Here is an 18437-nt window from a genome sequence, read left to right on the forward strand (position 1 = left end):
GGCCGGCAGGGGGCTGTACATAGCTTCTTCAAAACATCAGTACTGCTCTCTAGAGCCCTCAGCCCTGATGCAAGCAGGGGGAGGAGTTATGGAAATATCAAAACACCTTGATAGGTGGGGTTCAGATGGGTGTAGAGGCATTCTCACTATGAAAGGTCGTCACACTTCATCATTAGGAATGTCTTTTGAAATTCACAGGTGATTAGTAGAGGAACGTGTTTCGGGAGAAGTGCCTCCCCCCTCGTCAGGACTGTAATGGTGGGTGTGGTCAGGACTGACCTGGAACTGGAGGTAAAATACGGCACAAGCCCTTTTGGTGAAAAAAAGGCCCGTGGGTAGGGGGCTCAGTCTGGAGAGCTGGGCCTTCCTAGTATTTGCATGCAACCACCCACATGTGATGCTGATCCCTGATTGACTAAACTGAAATCCAATGAATGAAAGGGGCGGGCTAAGGACAGGCAGGCTGGAAAAGGGGCGGGCCAAGGACAGGCAGGCTGGAAAGGGGTGGGCCAGGGACAGTCAGGCTTGGGAGGAAAGAGCTAGATGTGCTGGATGTCCTCCAGGCAGGAATAAGGCTCTATTTGACTTGTTGCAGCTTCTAATGCACATTGTGAGAAGCTCACAGTGTGCGGTGAAATCACAGGAAGCCATTTCCTGAAAGGAAGACCAAAGGTCAGATTTATTTATCTTTTTTTTTTTTGTTTCATTTCAGGAACTTAGAAGAACAGAAGGACGGTCGTGTCCTTTCTGAAATCGGATTTGGAATTGGGTCGTCGTCTCATTCTGTGATCCGCATCCTTCCTTCGTCGCTTGTACAACCTTCTTTACACCGGAGAGCCTCACGGCTTCGGACTAGCAGAACTCCAACCAAGCTGGCCGTCTCTGACAATATGAGCGACTTCTGGCACAAACTGGGCTGCTGCGTGGTAGAGAAGCCTCAGCCGGTAAGGTCTAAGCCCTAACTCCAGCCCAATTTTTGTTATTACTGGGACAGGAAGCCATAAAAATGTCCAGTTCTTGGCTGTGTTCACAACTGTTCAACGCAGATCAGCCCCCTGCTGCTGCCTCCCACCTTATGGCTTGCAGCAAAGTTACAATGTGCAGTCTGAGTGATCACTGGGGGGGTGAGCAGACTGATAGGTTTTTCTCATATTAAGTGCAAGCATGCTAAATAATGTGTCCCCCTGACAATGCCTTCATCTGCTTTTCTCTCTAGAAGGACGGCGCCATCTTTGTTCAGGCATCGACTGAGATGCTGGCTCACTGACGACGCAGTCGGGCAAATCCTTGTTGCTCTTGTGATTCTTGCCTGTTTTCACAATGTTACTGGGACAGGAAGTCCTAAAAACGTCCAGTTCTTGGCTGTGTTCACAATTGTCTGACACAGTTCAGCCCCCTGCTGCTGCCTCCCACCTTATGGCTTGCTACAAAGTTACAGTGTACAGTCTTAGTGATCACTGTAGGGGTGGGAAGACTGAGGAAATCCTTCCTCCTGCCTGCAGCAGACTGATAAATTCCAAAGGCAAAGCCACTGTCTTGAGCTGAAGGGTGTCTTTTCATGATCAAGGCCCGGAATGTTTTTGAGAAACGATACTGTTGCTGATATGGTGACATCTCAGGAATGTGTCCCTTCAGGCTTAGAAAGTTCCTGACAGGTCCGTTTTAAAATTGCAGCTCTAGAAAACAGCAGCCCCTCCCCATCCCCCACTCCCCCACTGTACTCAAGAGCCTGCGGGGCCGGCAGGAGGAACAAACTTGCGAGAGAGGACTTCAGGGGACAGAATCAAACACACCATAAATCACAGAGAATCTTCTGAAGAGCGACATTTTTCAAAGACATTTTATAAAGTGGAGAGATCAGAGAAATATTTGCAGCTGGGAAATCCAATCAGTTTCGTTTTTACAGAAATAGAAAAAAGGAAAAAAGTTTCCTCCTCCCCGAAATCTCTGCTCTGTGTTTTTGCTGCCTTTATTCCTTCCCTAGTCCCCCCTCCCCCCACATCAACAAGCTAATTATATCTTAAAAAATCACCTTTTCCATTTTCATTTACATACCTTATTTTAGACCAAGTGATGTCATCACTGGGTCTCTGTGCTTCTCTATGCAATGCAGGCAGATCGTGGCTGGTGGGAGGGGCCAGGCAGGGTGCTGTACAGAGCTTCCTAAAAACATCCACAGCATCATGCCTTTTAGTATTCCTTTAAGGAGCCCTCAGCCCTGATGAAAATAGTGGGAAGAGTTATGCAATCTCAAAACACCTTGATGGGCGGGGTTGAGATGGGTGTAGAGGTGTGCTCTGGTATGGAAGGTCATCACACTCGAGGTTATTATTAGGGATGTTTATTGAAATTCACAGGTGGCGAGTAGAGTAACACAAATTTCGGGGGTAAGTGCTACCCCTTTGTCTAGACTTGCAATGCGGGCAGATCATGCCTGGTGGGAGGGGCCAGCAGGGGGCTGTACATAGCTTCCTGAAAACATTATCAGTACTCCTCTCCAGAGCCCTCAACCCTGATGTAAGCAATGGGAGGAGTTATGCAAATATCAAAACGCCTTGATGGGTGGGGTTGAGATGGGTGTAGAGGCGTGCCCATTGTGGAAGGCTGTCACACTTGAGGTTTTTATTAGGGATGTTTATTGAAATTCACAATTCACAGGTCATTAACGGGTTTCGGGGGAAAGTGCCTCCCCCTTTGTCAGGACTTCTCTATGCAATACAGGCAGATCGTGGCTGGTGGGAGGGGCCGGCAGGGGGCTGTACAGAGCTTCATGAAAACATCATGGTGCCCTGCCTCAGTACTCCTCTCAAAAGCCCTCAGCCTCGATGCACACAAAACAGTGGGAGGGGTTATGCAAATAAACACCTTGATGGGTGGCGTTCAGACGGGTGTAGAGGCGTGCTCAGTATGGAAGGTCGTTACACTTTGAGGTTATTAGGAATGTTTATTGAAATTTACAGGTGATGAGTAGAGCAATGTGTTTCGGGGGAAGTGTCTCCCCCTTCGTCAGGACGGTGATGGTGGATGTGGTCAGGACTGACCTGAAACCAGAGGTTATCACACTTGAGGGTAATTATTAGGTTTGTTTATTGAAATTCACAGGTGATTAGTAGAGCATTGAGTTTTGGGGGAAGTGCCTCCCCTTTCCCTGCCTCAGAACTCCTCTTAAGAGACCTCAGCCCTGATGTAAGCAGTGGGAGGAGTTATGCAAATATCAAAATGCTTTGATGGGTGTGGTTTGGATCGGTGTAGAGGAGCGCTCAGTATAGAAGGTCGTAACGCTTGAGGTTATTGTTTATAGGAATGTTTATTGAAATTCACAGTTCACAAGTGATGATTAACGGGTTTCGGGGAAAGTGCCTCCCTCTTTGTCAGGTCTTCTCTATGAAATACAGGCAGCTCATGGCTGGTGGGAGGGGCTGGCAGGGAGGCTGTACGTAGCTTCCTGAAAACCTCACAGCACCCTGCCTAAGTACTCCCCTCGAGCCTGCAGCCCTGATAAAAACAGTGGGAGGAGTTATGCAAATATGAAAATGCCTTGATGGGCGGGATTCAGATGGGTGCAAAGAAGCGCTCAGTATGAAAGGTCATCACAGTTGGGGTTTTTAGTGAGAATGTTTATTGAAATTCACGGGTGATGAGTAAAGCAACGCGTTTTGGGGGAAGTGCCTCCCCCTTCATCAGGACTGTGATAGTGGGTGTGGTCAGGAATGACCTGGAACTGGAGGTCATCACACTTGAGGTTATTATTGGAAATGTTTACTGAAATTCACAGGTGATAAGTAGAATTTTGGGGAAGTGCCTCCCCTTTCTCTGCCTCCGTACTCCTCTCAAGAGCCCTCAGCCCTGATGCAAACAGTGGGAGGAGTTTATGCAAATATCACAGCCTCTTTACCAGTGTGGTTCGGAGCATGCTCAGTATGCAAGGTCGTCACACTTGAGGTTATAATTAGGAATGTTTATTGAAATTCGCAGGTGATGAGTAGAGCAAAGCGTTTCAGGTGAAGTGCCTCCCCTTTGTCAGAATTTCTCTATGAAATGCAGGCTGATCATGGCTGGTGGGAGGGGCCAGCAGAGTCCATACATGGCTTCCTGAAGACATCACAGCCCCCCTGCCTCAGTACTCCTCTCAAGAGCCCTCAGACCTGATGCAAACAGTGGAAGGAGTTATGAAAAATGTAAAACACCTTGATGGTTGGGGTTTGAATCAGTGTAGAGGCATCCTCAGTATAGAAGGTCGTAACGCTTGAGGTTATTGTTAGGAATGTTGAAATTCACAGTACACAGGTGATGATTAACGAGTTTCGAGGAAGGTGCCTCACCCTTTTGTCAGGACTTCTCTATGAAATACAGGCACCTCATGGCTGGTGGGAAGGGCCAGCAGGGCGCTGTACATAGCTTCCTGAAAACCTCATCAGTACTCCTCTCCAGAGCCCTCAGCCCTGATGCAAGCAGTGGGAGGAGTCATGCAAATATAAAAGAGCCTTGATGGGTGGGATTTAGATGGGTGTAGAGGCGCACTCAGTATGGGAGGCCTTCACACTTGAGGTTATTATTAAGAATGTTTATCGAAACTCACAGGTGATGAGTAGAGCAACGCATTTGGGGGGGGGGGGGGTGAAAGTGCCCCCCCCTTCATCAGGACTGTGATGGTGGGTGTGGTCAGGACTGACCTGGAACCAGAGGTCATCACACTTGAGGTTATTATTAGGAATGTTTATTGAAATTCACAGGTGATGAGTAGAGCAACGTGTTTCGGGGGAAGTGCTTCCCCTTCACCAGCACTGTGATGGTGGGTGAGGACAGCACTGACCTGGAACGGACCGTTATCATGCTTGAGGTTATTATTGGGAATGTTTATTGAAATTCACAGGCGATAAGTGTTTTGGGGGAAGTGCCTCCCCTTTCCCTGCCTCAGTGCTCCTCTTGAGCCCTCAACCCTGATGCAAACAGTGGAAGGAGTTACGCAAATACGAAAACGCCTTGATGGGTGGGGTTCAGATGGGTGTAGAGGTGCGCTCAGTATGGAAGGTCGTCACGCTTGAGGTTATTATTCGGAATGTTTATTGAAAATTGCAGGTGATGAGTAGAGCAACGTGTTTCGGGGGTGCTTCTCCCTTCACCAGGACCTGGGACCGGAGGTAAAATTCGGCACAAGCCCTTTTAGGTGCTGTCAAGGTGGAAAATCAGCATGTGGGTAGGGGGTCAGTCTGGATCAGTGGGCGTACCTAGTATTTGCATGCAGACCGCCCACATTTTAAGCTGAGCCTCCATGATTGACAGAACCGAAATCCAGTGAATGAAAGGGGCGGGGCCAGGGACAATCAGGCGTCGGGGTCCTCCAGCCAGAAAAATGAGGCGGGGCTCTGACTTGCTGCGGCTTCTAATGCACATTGTGAGAAGCTTACAGTGTGCAGTGAAATCAGAGTAAGTCATTTTAATACAGGAGAGGAGCCGGTACGATTGTGCAAGACCGAAGGCAAGGCTGGAGTTCCCCTTTAAATTGTTCCTTTTTCAGGCTGTACTGACCCCTGGCAGACCTCAGAGGTCAGGTGTAATTTGTGTAGTCACTCCTGTTGCCCATTACATTAACCCGCCGGCTCTGCCAGTTTAATCATTCACATGTTGCTCATTTTTAAAGGAATGTTGGGCCCTCCTCGTTCCCACCGGGATGTTTGGCATTTTTTCTCCTGCTGTGAAAATAGTCGACTTTGACCAATGCCAGCAGGTCTGACTAATTGCTTTTTTTTTCAAAGAATCACTTAAAATCTTCAAGCAGTCATTATTTTTCTTTATAAACAAGTGGCAGCCATGGCAATAGTACACAGGACTCCCAATGTTCTCATCCCCCTGCTCCTGTAGTGGGTTAAAAACCCAACTCCAGCCAAAATGAATTATGTTTTGGAAAGAGTAGAGAAAAGAGGTAGAGACAGTTCATTGAAAGTTTATACAAGAAATCCAACGCGTTTCGGAAGGAGGGCGTTTTGGCTCCCCGAAACGCGTCAGATCCTTGTGAGGTGAGAGGCTGCTGCAGAAGTGGCCTGATCAGTGTAAAACATTGTGAAAACGGGCAAAAATCACACAAGCACCAGGATTTGCCTGACTGCTTCATCACCGAGCTGGCACCTCAGTCCAGGACCCTGCACGATGCCTGAACAAAGATGGTCTTCCACCTGACTTTATATTGAAATTAATTTGCATCTGGGCTATTAACTCTTGGGGTGCCATTTCAATTTTAGATCTATTTGTTTTACAAACCAAGGAAACTACGGATCTTCCTGCTGCGGGCAGGAGGAGGCATTTTCTCAGTCTCCCCTCCCCCCCCAGCGATCACTCAAGACTGCACATTGTAACTTTGTAGCAGGTCACATGGTGAGAAGCTGCAGTAGGTCATCGGTCTGACCCCGCCTGATGAAAGGGGACAAGTTTTGGCTCCCTGAAACGTGTCGGTTTCCTAGTATGGTCTTGCAACTGACGTAATGTTGGAATAAATTTGTATCTGCGTTATTAACTCTTGGGGTGGTGTTTCAATTTCAAATCTATTTATTTGTTTTGCAAACCAAGAAAACTGTGGGGATCTTCTTCTGCAGGCACGAGGAGGCATTTCCTCAGTCTCCCCTCCCCCCAGGGATCACTTAAGACTGCACATTGTAACATTGTAGCAAGTCACATGGTGAGAAGGTGAAGCAGGGGCTGATTTTGCCTAGGCTGAGATGATGTCATCGGTCTGCTGCAGGCAGGAGGAAGCATTTCCTCAGTCTCCCCTCACCCAGGATCACTCAAGACTGCACATTGTAACATTGTAGCAAGTCACATGGTAAAAAAAATGCCTAGGCTGAGATGATGTCATCGGTCTGCTGCAGGCAGGAGGAAGCATTTTCTTAGTCTCCCCTCCCCCCCAGTGATCACTCAGGATTGCACATTGTAACTTTGTAGCAAGTCACATGGTGAGAAGGTGCAGCAGGGGCTAACTTTGCCTAGGCTGAAATGATGTCATCGGTCTGCTGCAGGCAGGAGGATGCATTTCCTCAGTCTCCTCCTGTGATCACATGAAAAAAATATAACTGATGACAGGTCCACTTTAAATTCCCATCATCCCATTGAAATTCAGATCAGGCTTATTGGTGGAATGCCTGGCCCCGGCTGGTGAGATGACAGCGGAGGTGGAGCGTGGGGGTTGATTGATGTCCAGTGAAATCAGCATTGCCTATAAGTTAATTATAGTTTCGTTATCCACCATAGGGAGGGATGGGGGAGGTGCACAGAGAGGTCAGGCAGAGTTCAGTCCATCAGTGAACTCTTGTGAAAGGCGTCAGATAAGCCGCCCTGAGATTTCCAGACCATCGTTTTTGTTTTTCCAAGAAAACTGAGTTTTATTTCTAGTAAAGTGACCCTCGGAAAAGAAAAAAAACACACCCGCCTCACCAGAAAAATCTGACCTGCCATTGGCTATTTGCCCGTTTTCCGACCAGTATTTTCTGTTTGCATTAATTTTTTTGCCAGTATTAAAAATACATTTCATCTGAATCCGGCCGAACCGAAGCGCTAGCATCATAGTTCATTCTAATACTGGAGACCAATAGTAGGGAAAGGAAGTCCTAAAAGTCACCCATAACAGCAAAACCCTGTGAGGAGGTGTATGACGGCCTTCAGCCCGGGCTCCAACCAGGCCACTCTACCCAACACGTTTCACTCATGGGGAACTGAATACCAATAATATAAGATCTAGCACCATAGTTCACTCTAACATTGGATACCCATAATAGAAGATGTGGCTCCATAGTTCACGCTAACATTGGATACACATAATAGTTCTGGCTCCATAGTTCACGCTAACATTGGATACACATAATGGTTCTGGTTCCATAGTTCACGCTAACACCAGATAGAAGATCTACAATAGAGTGAAGTATGGTGGTACATCTTCTTTTATCGATATCCGGTGTTAGAATTAAATTTGGAGATAGTTCTTCGATTATTGGTATCCAACTATGGTACTAGATCTTTTATTGTTGGTATGCTGTGTCAGTCAACTATGGTTCTAGATCTTCTGACACCAAATACCAATATTATATCTAGCACCATAGATCACTCTTGACATGGGATACCAGTAATAGAAGATCTAGCACAGTGGTTCTCAACCTCTCTAGTGCCGTGACCCCTTGATAAAATTTCCCAAGTTGTGGGGACCCCTAACAGTAAAATTATTTTCACAGCGTGGGTTGTCAACACCCAAGGCAAGACAGCCGCGGACTCCAGGAACAGCCCAGCTGGGTGGCCACAGGCTCCAGGGACAACCCTGCTGGGCGGCCGCGAAAAGGCTGGGAGAGCGGTGCGGGCTTCGGGAACAGCCCAGGATTCGGTGGCCCCTGGCGAATCATCATTCGACCCCCAAGGGGGTCCCGACCCCCAGGTTGAGAACCACTGATCTAGCACCATAGTTCACTCTAATATTGGATACCCATAATAGAGGATCTGGCTCCATAGTTCACGCTAACACCAGATAGAAGATCTAGAATAAAGTGAACTATGGTGGTACATCTTCTATTATTGGTATCCGGTGTTAGAATTAAATTTGGAGATAGTTCTCCGATTATTCTCATCCAATGTTCGAGTGAACTATGGTACTAAATCTTTTATTGTTGGTATGCTGTGCCAGAGTCAACTATGGTTCTAGATCTTCTGACACCAAATACCAATCTTAAATCTAGCACCATAGATCACTCTTGACATGGGATACCAGTAATAGAAGATCTAGCACCATAGTTCACTCTGACACTGGACACCAGTAATGAAACCCTGGACTCCAATAATCAAAGATCTAGCACCATAGTTCACTTTAATATTGGATACCAATAAGAGAAGAACTAGCACCATAGTTCACTCTGACACTGGACTCCAAAAATAGAAGATCTAGTACCATAGTTCAATACAACACTGGACTCCAAAAATAGAAGATCTAGTGCCATAGTTAAATACAACACTGGATACTAATAATAGAAGATCTAGATCCATAGTTCAATCTAACACTTGAAACCAATAATAGAAGATCTAGTGCCACAGTTCTCTCTAAGATTGGATAACAGTAAAAAAAAAATGTTGCACCATAGTTCAGTCTAACATTGGATAACAATAATCAAAGAACTAGCTCCAGAGTTTATTCTAACACTGGATACCAATAATAGAAGAGCTAGGTGCCATAGTTCACTCTAACATTGGATAGCGGTAATAGAAAATCTAGCACCATAGTTTACTTTAACATTGGATACCAATAATAGAAGATCTAGCACCATGGTTCACTCTGACACTGGACACCAGTAATGAAACACTGGGCTCCAATAATCAAAGATCTAGCACCATAGTTCACTTTAATATTGGATACCAATAAGAGAAGAACTAGCACCATATTTCACTCTGACACTGGACTCCAAAAATAGGAGATCTAGTACCATAGTTCAATACAACACTGGACTCCAAAAATAGAAGATCTAGTGCCATAGTTAAGTACAACACTGGATACCAATAATAGAAGATCTAGAGCCATAGTTCAATCTAACGTTTGAAGCCAATAATAGAAGATCTAGGTGCCATAGTTCACTCTAACATTGGATAGCAGTAATAGAAGATCTAGCACCATAGTTTACTTTAACACAGTGATGGTGAACCTTGGCACCCCAGATGTTTTGGAAACTAAAACTAAAATTATTCCATAATGTTCAACTATACTGCAGAGTGCATGAGCATCATGGGAAATGTAGTTCCAAAACATCTGGGGTGCCAAAGTACGCTAGTACTGCTCTAAGAGAGAAGACCTAGAATCAAGTGAACTATGGTTGTAGATCTTCTATTATTGGTATCCTGTGTTAGAATGAACTTTGGAGCTAGTTCTTTGATTATTATCTAATGTTAGATGGAACTATGGTTCTAGATCTTTCATTACTGGTATCCTCCAGTGTCAGAGTGAACTGTGGTTCTAGAGATCTTCTGACACCGGATACCAGTAATAGTAGATATGCCACCATAGTTCACTCTGACGCCGGATACCAGTAATAGATCTGGCTCCATAGTTCACTCTGACACTGGATACCAGTAATAGAAGATCTAGGACCATAGTTTACGCTAACACCGCATACCAACAATAAACTGAATGCATTGTATAATTGTGTCCAAATATTACATAATTTTGGTAAATCTAAAGGGGTTTGTACAGAGGTTATACAATGGGATTGTATAGTATATTGCCAGCTTGAAGCAGATTGTACAGTCAGATTGCAACCCGTGTAGTGAACTTTAGGTTTACCTAGAAACCTTTTAGCAGGCTCCGAAAACATTGTCCCAGCCTGCAGGTTGAAGCTGCCGAATTGCACCGGGGGATGCTTCATAAACGGAGAGATTTCTCAAGTGTTCCATGGGCGTTTCTGATGCTCAAAATCGTCCTTCCTTTGCAGTTTTCTTTTACTGGTTTCTCTCTTCACAAGTTCTTGAGAAGCAGAGAGGTGACGATTAGAACTTGCACAGGAAGAGGAGCTTGTGCGGTGAAAACAGGAAGGCCCAACCCTGCCGTGTCTTTTTACCCTTGACAATTCACAAACACAGGGGGCCTTCGGTGCTGGCTGAAACGGCCGCAGAGGATATGAGCATAGCCTTGTAGCAGAGATAACGCAGGGCCACCTTACTAAGATGCAACCACAACTTTTTATCAGGGCCAAACAATCTGTCCGGCTGGGTGCCTTCCAGATGTTAAAGTGTCTTTTATGGTTGGGGGATTCCTCTATCAGCGCCCTATAAGGTGGCCTTTGGAGATACTAAAAGTCAGAGCTGGACCAAGGAGTAGGCAGAAGAGGCAATTGCCTTGGGTGCTCCAGCATGATGGGGGTGTAAAAAGACAGAACCGGCAACCTATGCTGCTGAGGAAGTTCACAGCTCATGAATGGGGGTGCAATCGATTCTTTGCACCCTTGGGTGCTAGGGGAGCTTATCTCAACACTGGTAGAAGTCCAGTGGTTTACCTTTTTAGATTGCCTTTTGAACCCAAATAATAATGTAGCTGAATCAATTGCAGCACAAAGTACTGGAAGCTTTATGGGTTAAAAAATGGACCCTGGGATTTGTTCGATTGTGTACAAATGTCGACATGAGCTATTGAGCTCTGTGAGCTAGCTTTTCAACTGCTGAGTTGTTCATTGCAAGTACCTTGCCCTGCTATTAATTTGGCTACATTATTACAATTTATCTGGGTTCAAAAAGCAATCTAAAGACAAACCTCTGGTCTTCTGCTGAGACAAGGACCTCTAGCACCCAAGGGTGCAAAGGTGTAATTGTATCCCCTCATGAGCTGTGAACTACCTCAGCCGCAATAGTTGCAGGTTCTTCCCTCTTAGCGTCCCCATCATGCTGAAGCACCCAAAGGCGATTGCCTGTTCTACCTATCCCTCGGCCTGGTTCTGACTCTTGATCTTCATCTCCAAAACATTTATAGTTTCCCTTTCGGGAGCAGCTTTTAACTCAATTTGACTTGGTAGCCTAGTTGTAAGTACGAGGTACAGGTGGTCACTCGTGGTAGCCCCAAAGCGTTCTGGGAACCATGCCATCCCATTTGCGCAATGCTCATGCCAAGCCACTTGAGACACAATTAAGTCTTTTGGGAAAGGACTGTTTCGGACATTTGCCAAAATATACAATTATATTCTATTCGATCTTACATTGAAGTGTTTTTTTTTGGGGGGGGGGGGGGGGGGGATTGGCTAATATGGCGTTTTCTGAGAATAGCTTATCTTTGTCCTTTTGTGTTCTTCAGAAAAAGAAGAGGAGGAGAATCGATCGAACCATGATCGGGGAGCCCATGAATTTTGTACACCTGACACATATAGGATCCGGTGACATGGGGGCCAGCGATGGTTTACAGATGGTATGTGGAACTTCTCATCATTTGTTATACACATTGTGGTCACCCTTCCTTGCTCTGCTACAGCAGATCCTTCATACTAGACCTGCCTTTCTCAACCCTTTTCACATAGGGCAACACTTGAAATAAATTTACAGTCTTACCTAACCCCTGCCAGTAATTACTATATAATGGTACATTAGTGTGGTCACTGGGAAGAATTATCCTTACATTGATGATCATTCAGAATATTCCACCCTTAAGGATAGCTAAAAGGATCATTGGTTCATTGGTAACTTACCAGTGAGTCACAAATTGCATTGGAGGTTGGTATAGGTGGGGATCAACTCACCGTTGATCATTGCTCAAGGAACCCCTCGCAACCTCAGAAAGAACACTAGGATTTCACGGAACCCTGGTTAACAAAGACTGTACTAAACACGTGTCTAAAGACCAACCGCAGGAACATTCATAATACATCTGAAGCCATCTAGAACGAGTTCACTGGGTTCATCATTTCAAAATGCTTATCTGGTTTATTTTCACATCAACATTCAATTGAAATGTTAAAACTGAAGTTTATTCTGCTTATGTTTTGCCGTCTCTGGTTCCTCTTTTTTTTCTGATAATGATCTTTTGAAGTAAAACCTTCCCATTTTCATCACATTCCTTATTTTAGTCCCAATAATGATGTCATTAGGTCTCTGTGCTTTTCTATGACTGTTAACGGGTTAGGACAGCCTTTCTCAACCTTTTTACTCCTATGGAACTCTTGAAATAGGTCTCAGGTTCTCAGAGAACCTCTGTTTAAAAAGACAAGAATATTGTAAGGTCCTCTAATATTAGAGGACAGTGTAGACACAATCCCTTGCATTGGAGGTCAGTATTGGTGGGGATCACCCCACCGTTGCTCACTACTCAAGGAACCCCTAGAAACCTCAGGAGGAACTTTGGTTAAGAAACATTGGGTAAGGGTTTAGGTTGGGAGTTGGAAGGTTCAAGTTAGGAGGTAAAATAAGGTGAGGGCTTGAACGGGGTTAGAGTTATAGGTCAAATTGGATGTTACATTTAGGGGTTAGGTTGGGGACTTGGATTGCAGGCTAGGTTGACCGTTAAAGGTTCGGGTAAGGGTTTAGGTAAGAAGTTAGGAGTTACAATAAGGGTTTAAAATGGGGTTAGCATTGGAGATCATAAAGTTACATTTAGAGGCTGGGTTTTCATTACATTCCTTATTTTAGTCCCAACAATGTCATTAGGTCTCTGTGCTTTTCTATGACTGTTAACGGGTTAGGACAGCCTTTCTCAACCTTTTTACTCCTATGGAACTCTTGAAATAGGTCTCAGGTTCTCAGAGAACCTCTGTTTAAAAAGACAAGAATATTGTAAGGTCCTCTAATATTAGAGGACAGTGTAGACACACTCCCTTGCATTGGAGGTCAGTATTGGTGAGGATCACCCCACCGTTGCTCACTACTCAAGGAACTCCTAGAAACCTCATGAGGAACTCTGGTTAAGAAACATTGGGTAAGGGTTTAGGTTGAGAGTTGGAAGGTTCAAGTTAGGAGGTAAAATAAGGTAAGGGCTTGAATGGGGTTATGGGGCATACACACGGTCAGACTTTTCGTCTACAAAAGTCCAACGGACGCCGACGGACTAAAGCTGGCTGGTAATCCGATCGTATGTGGGCTTCCCCGGACTTTCAGCTGACTTTTTCAGCCTCAAATCCGACGGACTTTAGATTTGAAACATGCTTCAAATCTTTACGTCGTAACTACGACGGACCCCGAAATCCGCTCGTCTGTGTGCTAGTCCGACGGACAAAAACCCACGCTAGGGCAGCTATTGGCTACTGGCTATGAACTTCCTTATTTTAGTCTGGTGTACGTCATCACGTACGAATCCGTCGGACTTTTGTGTGGTCGTGTGTAGGCAAGTCCGTTCGTTAGAAAGTCTGCCGCAAGTCCGCCGAAAGTCCGCCGGAAGTCTGTCGGACAGGCTGTCGGACTTTTGTAGACGAAAAGTCCGACCGTGTGTATGCCCCATTAGAGTCATAGGGTCAAAATGGATGTTACATTTAGTTGTTAGGTTGGGGGTTTGGATTGCAGGCTAGGTTGACTGGTAAGGGTTTAGGTTAGAAGATTCAAGTTAGGAGTTAAGATAAGGAGTTTGAATGGGGTTAGGATTGGAAATCAGAAAGTTACATTTAGAGGCTAGGTTAGTTGGGTTGATGATTAAAATAAAATAAGGTAAGGGTTTGGACTGTGGTTAGGGTTGGGGGCATATAAGAATGAGATGAAATCAGGGTTCATCAAGGGACTGCGGTTTAGTGGTTAGAAAGGATTGGGTTGAACATGGGTTAGTATATCTGTTTGCACTGTCTTTCCTTCCTGTCCTGAAGACGATGGTCACCAGACCTCCGACGCAGCAAGATAAACCTAGCAGAGGCCTAAAAATGACTAAGCCCACTAGGGGGCGAAACACGTCTGAAGGACCTCTCCTGCAGGTGGGGAGCAGAGCTGAAGCCATCTTACATTACTGGTTTAGTTTTGGTCACAGTGAGTCGGCGTCCTGTGTGTGATCAGTGGAAATTTTCTCTAGCAGAGAATCTAACTCAAATTTCGTCTAGAGTTTCACTTCACAGACCCCTTCTATAACACGATGACTAACCAGTGTATGTTTTTCAGGGTGGAGCTATGCAGGAACAGATGAGGTCAAAGTGCGGCCGAGACAGACAGTGGAGCAACTCCCGAGTCTTGTAGCTGTTCTCAGTGTAAGCACAACCTTCCTATAATACTCTAAGGAAATTATTTGCTTTTCCTTTAAGTTCATCCAATCCACTCCATGATCTCTGGTATAGTCAGTGATCCTCACCTTGGAGGATTCAGGTTTTCATGCTTTCACTCATTGTATCTAATTCTCAGCAAAGAGATGGTGGGAACCCCTCATAATGGGCACAGCAGGTGTTCAGACCTGGGAACTCAGCACAGGGATGGTGGGAAGCCCTCATAATGAGCACAGTGTGTCTAAAGACCCAGGAACTCAGTACAGGGATGGTGGGAAGCCCTCATAATGCGCACAGCAGGTGTACAAACCCAAGAACTCAGCACAGGGATGGTGGGAACCCCTCATAATGGACACAGCAGGTGTACAGACCTGGGAACTCAACACAGGGACGGTAGGAACTCCTCATAATGCGCACAGCAGGTGTACAGACCTCACAGCCGGTGTACAGACCCGGGAACTCAGTATAGGGATGGTGGGAACTCCTCATAATTGGCACGGCAGGTGTACAGACCCGGTAACTCAGTATAGGGATGGTGGGAACTCCTCATAATTGGCACAGCAGGTGTACAGACCCGGGAACTCAGTATAGGGATGGTGGGAACTCCTCATAATTGGCACAGCAGGTGTACAGACCCGGGAACTCAGTATAGGGATGGTGGGAACTCCTCATAATGGGCACAACAGGTGTACAGACCACCCCAAAGTTCATTAACTTTTTGTCTTTTCTTCCTCAGAAGCGGAGCGTGTGAAACAAGAGCCACCAAGAACAGCAGGGCGGAAGCACAGTGGTGCAATCACTGGATAAGTTATTCAATGTTCAACCTTCCGAAAAGTTTTTTTTTTTCCCTTGTTATTTTTTAAAATATTTTTGTTGAGTTTATGAGAAAAAAAAAAAAGAATCTGAAGAATGTGCAATATTTTTATAGTACATTTTTTTGGAATTTCCTTTTTCTTTTTTTTTTTTTTTTTTTTCTTTTTTGGCCGAGTTGATTCCTGCTTGTCTACGTAACTCCACGGACTATTTATCTTCGTTATCTGTTTTGTGTAACTGCTGTAACCAAGTGAAGTGTTGCCAGCGTTTGATAAAATGAGAGCACTTGGTCCGCTGGTATCTCCTGACTGCCTACGCTTAACTTGAGACTTTTCAACATTCCGAGCGAATATTTGTGCAACGAACAAAAACAACAGCAAAAAAAAAAATATTTCAGTACAGATTGCAATCATTCCAGATCGAAACGTCATGCGCAAGCCCTAAATACTTGCTTTGGATTTTTGGTTTGTATGAGTTGCAGCACTCCTATAGGTGAAATCTGGTATTGCAGCTTTTCTATGCTACCTTTAGAATCTAACCCTTGGCTCTTCTTGGGCTTGTATCTAAAGGTGGGGATTGGATAGGCTAAAAAAAAAACCTTTTTCTGATTGCATTTCACCCCACAAAAAAAAGGGGGGCTGGCACCAAGGGTAGCTCCATGCAACCCTCGTCGTCCCGCTCCATAGCGGGGACATGAACCATTAGTCAGCCCAAGCGCCCATGTCTGTGGTCAGGGCTGGGCTTAAAGAGAAGCTTCAGAAGCCTGGATGGTGTCGGAGCTTCCAACCACCCCCTGATGGTCTTTAAAGTGTGTAGAAACAATATAAACTGTGTCCCCCATTGGGAGATTTCACTTTCACTTCGCACCCAATGCGTGCGCCTCACTTCCTGTGTCGGTGACACCCATGGCATTTTTGAAGTGTGAACTTACTGTATCCCTTGTATATTTCTAGAAAGCCAGTAAATCAAAGGGGAAAGGAGGTCAACACACTGGCAATTGTGAAAGTATGCAGACAATCATGGCGATACAACGGGCAATCGCTATGCAGGCAACAAATAGACAATCAGTATGCAGGCAATCACGACAATGCACGAGCAACAAAGGGGTAATAACTGATGCCCTATGGCTCTCTGGGTGGGTGCCAGCGGAACAGGAAGTGAATGGGGACCTGAACGGCAATAAAAACCCAACAGAGAGTCTAACTCCCCACTAGTGTATTAGTGAGTGAGACACCGGGCGCCACGCATGAGTGCCGTTTTCGCCGTGCATCAGGAGTTGGGCAGCCTTTTTATATCAATGGGCTGCCTACACATGGCGAAAAAGCTCCTTTTTTTACTTTTTTAAAATTTTGAGTAGCGTGAGCAAGAACGCGCTTCGTGCTTGGCACGTTTGAAATGCTATTAACAATTGAATGACACCGCAGGCGATTCATGCACACAAAAATTGCTGTCCCCACTGGGAGATTTCCCCTCACTTCCTGTAACGGTGACACATCAGGAAGTGAAGAAGTATCGCCCCCCAACTAGGACATAAGCTGCAAGCAGTTCAAAGTGAATATGGAAATCCATAAACCTATTAAAGTCTTAGTTAATCAACTAAGCTGAACAACTTTTTCTTTTTTTCTTTTAGTCTTTTTTCTTTTTCTTTTTTTCCCCCTTCTTTTTCCTTTTCTTTCCCATTTTCTCCTTTTTCTCCTCTTTTTTTCTGTTTTCTTTCTTATTTCCCCTTTCTCTCCCCCCCCCCCCTTCTTTCTCCTTTTTTTTCTGTTTTTTTTCCCCCTCATTCTCCTTTTCTTTCTCCTTCTATTTCCCCTTTTCTCCTTTTTCCCCTCCCCTTTTTCTCCCCCCTTTTTTTTTTTTTTTTTACTGCTTTCTTTCTTTTTTCCCTTTTCTCTCTCTTTTTTTTTTTTCTTTTTCTCTTTTTTTTCTCCCCCTTTTCTTTCACCTTTTTTTTACCCCTTTTTCTCCTTTTCCTCCCCCCCCCCCTTTTTTTCTTTTTCTTCTTTCCCCCTCTTTTCTTTACTTTTCTTTTTTTGTTTTCGCCTCTCCTTTTTTTTCTCTCCTCTCTATTTTTTTTTCTTTATTCCTTTTAGCAGAAAAAAAATATCTCCCCTACACCTTTTAACTGCCAGATAACACATTTTTTTTCTTCTTTTTATACCCTTTTTTTCCCTTTTTTCTCTCCCCCCCCCCTTTGTTTACTCCTCTCCTTTTTTTTCCCTCCTCTCTTTATTTTTTTTTTTTCTGCTCTCTTTTTTCACCTTTTTTTTCTTTTTTATTCCTCCCCTTTCCCCTTTGTTCCCTCCTTTTTTTCCTTTACTCCTCTCCCTTTTTTTTTTTTTTCTTTATTCCTTTTAGCAGAAAAAAAATATCCCCCCTACACCATTTAACTGCCAGATAACACAGATTTTTTTTTCTTCTTTTATACAATATAGGAAATGTTTTGATTGCATTAACTTTTTTATTTCAAATTTCTGACAACATTTGCTTGAAATAGTATTCTTAATAACGCACTTGCACACACACGAAAAAAAAATTTATAAAAAAAATGGCGCACTTCTTGTTCAGTGCCAAAATTGTAGGATTATTCATAAAATATTTTGCTGCAGGCAGGTTTTGTTTTTTTGTGGCTGCCAGAATTAAACTTTTTTTTTTTTTTTTGATAATAAAAAACGGATTTATAAATATAAATTGTCAAGAAACAAAAATGAATATTTTGTCATAGGGATTTTAGTTTGCCACATGGCTGCTGCTGCTGTAATATTCTGTCTTTTTCCGAGTCTGAAAAGTTTCTCCATTATTTAGCAGGATGTGTTGTTGTTGTTGTTTTTTTTTTCTGTTTTGATTTAAAAAAAAAAAATCACAGAGCTGTTTGCCCTGGGAAACTGTATGTACATTCACAAAATGTATTATTATTATTGGGCTATCTCTCCAGGGTGGATTTCAAGAATAACGTGA

General features: G+C 44.4%; 1 protein-coding gene across 1 annotated transcript; it reads left to right on the forward strand.

Annotated features, from left to right (window-relative positions):
• Window positions 1-691: 691 nt before the first annotated feature.
• CDC42SE1 (CDC42 small effector 1) lies at window positions 692-17325 on the forward strand. The gene is made up of 4 exons (XM_073609601.1): window positions 692-944; window positions 11798-11908; window positions 14569-14654; window positions 15403-17325. Exons 1-3 carry the CDS (start codon window positions 891-893, stop codon window positions 14641-14643), a joined length of 240 nt encoding a protein of 79 aa, XP_073465702.1. The 5' UTR covers window positions 692-890; the 3' UTR covers window positions 14644-14654; window positions 15403-17325.
• Window positions 17326-18437: the final 1112 nt, after the last annotated feature.

The sequence above is a fragment of the Aquarana catesbeiana genome, linkage group LG13 (genome assembly GCF_042186555.1).
Source record: "Aquarana catesbeiana isolate 2022-GZ linkage group LG13, ASM4218655v1, whole genome shotgun sequence".
Taxonomy (NCBI): domain Eukaryota; kingdom Metazoa; phylum Chordata; class Amphibia; order Anura; family Ranidae; genus Aquarana; species Aquarana catesbeiana.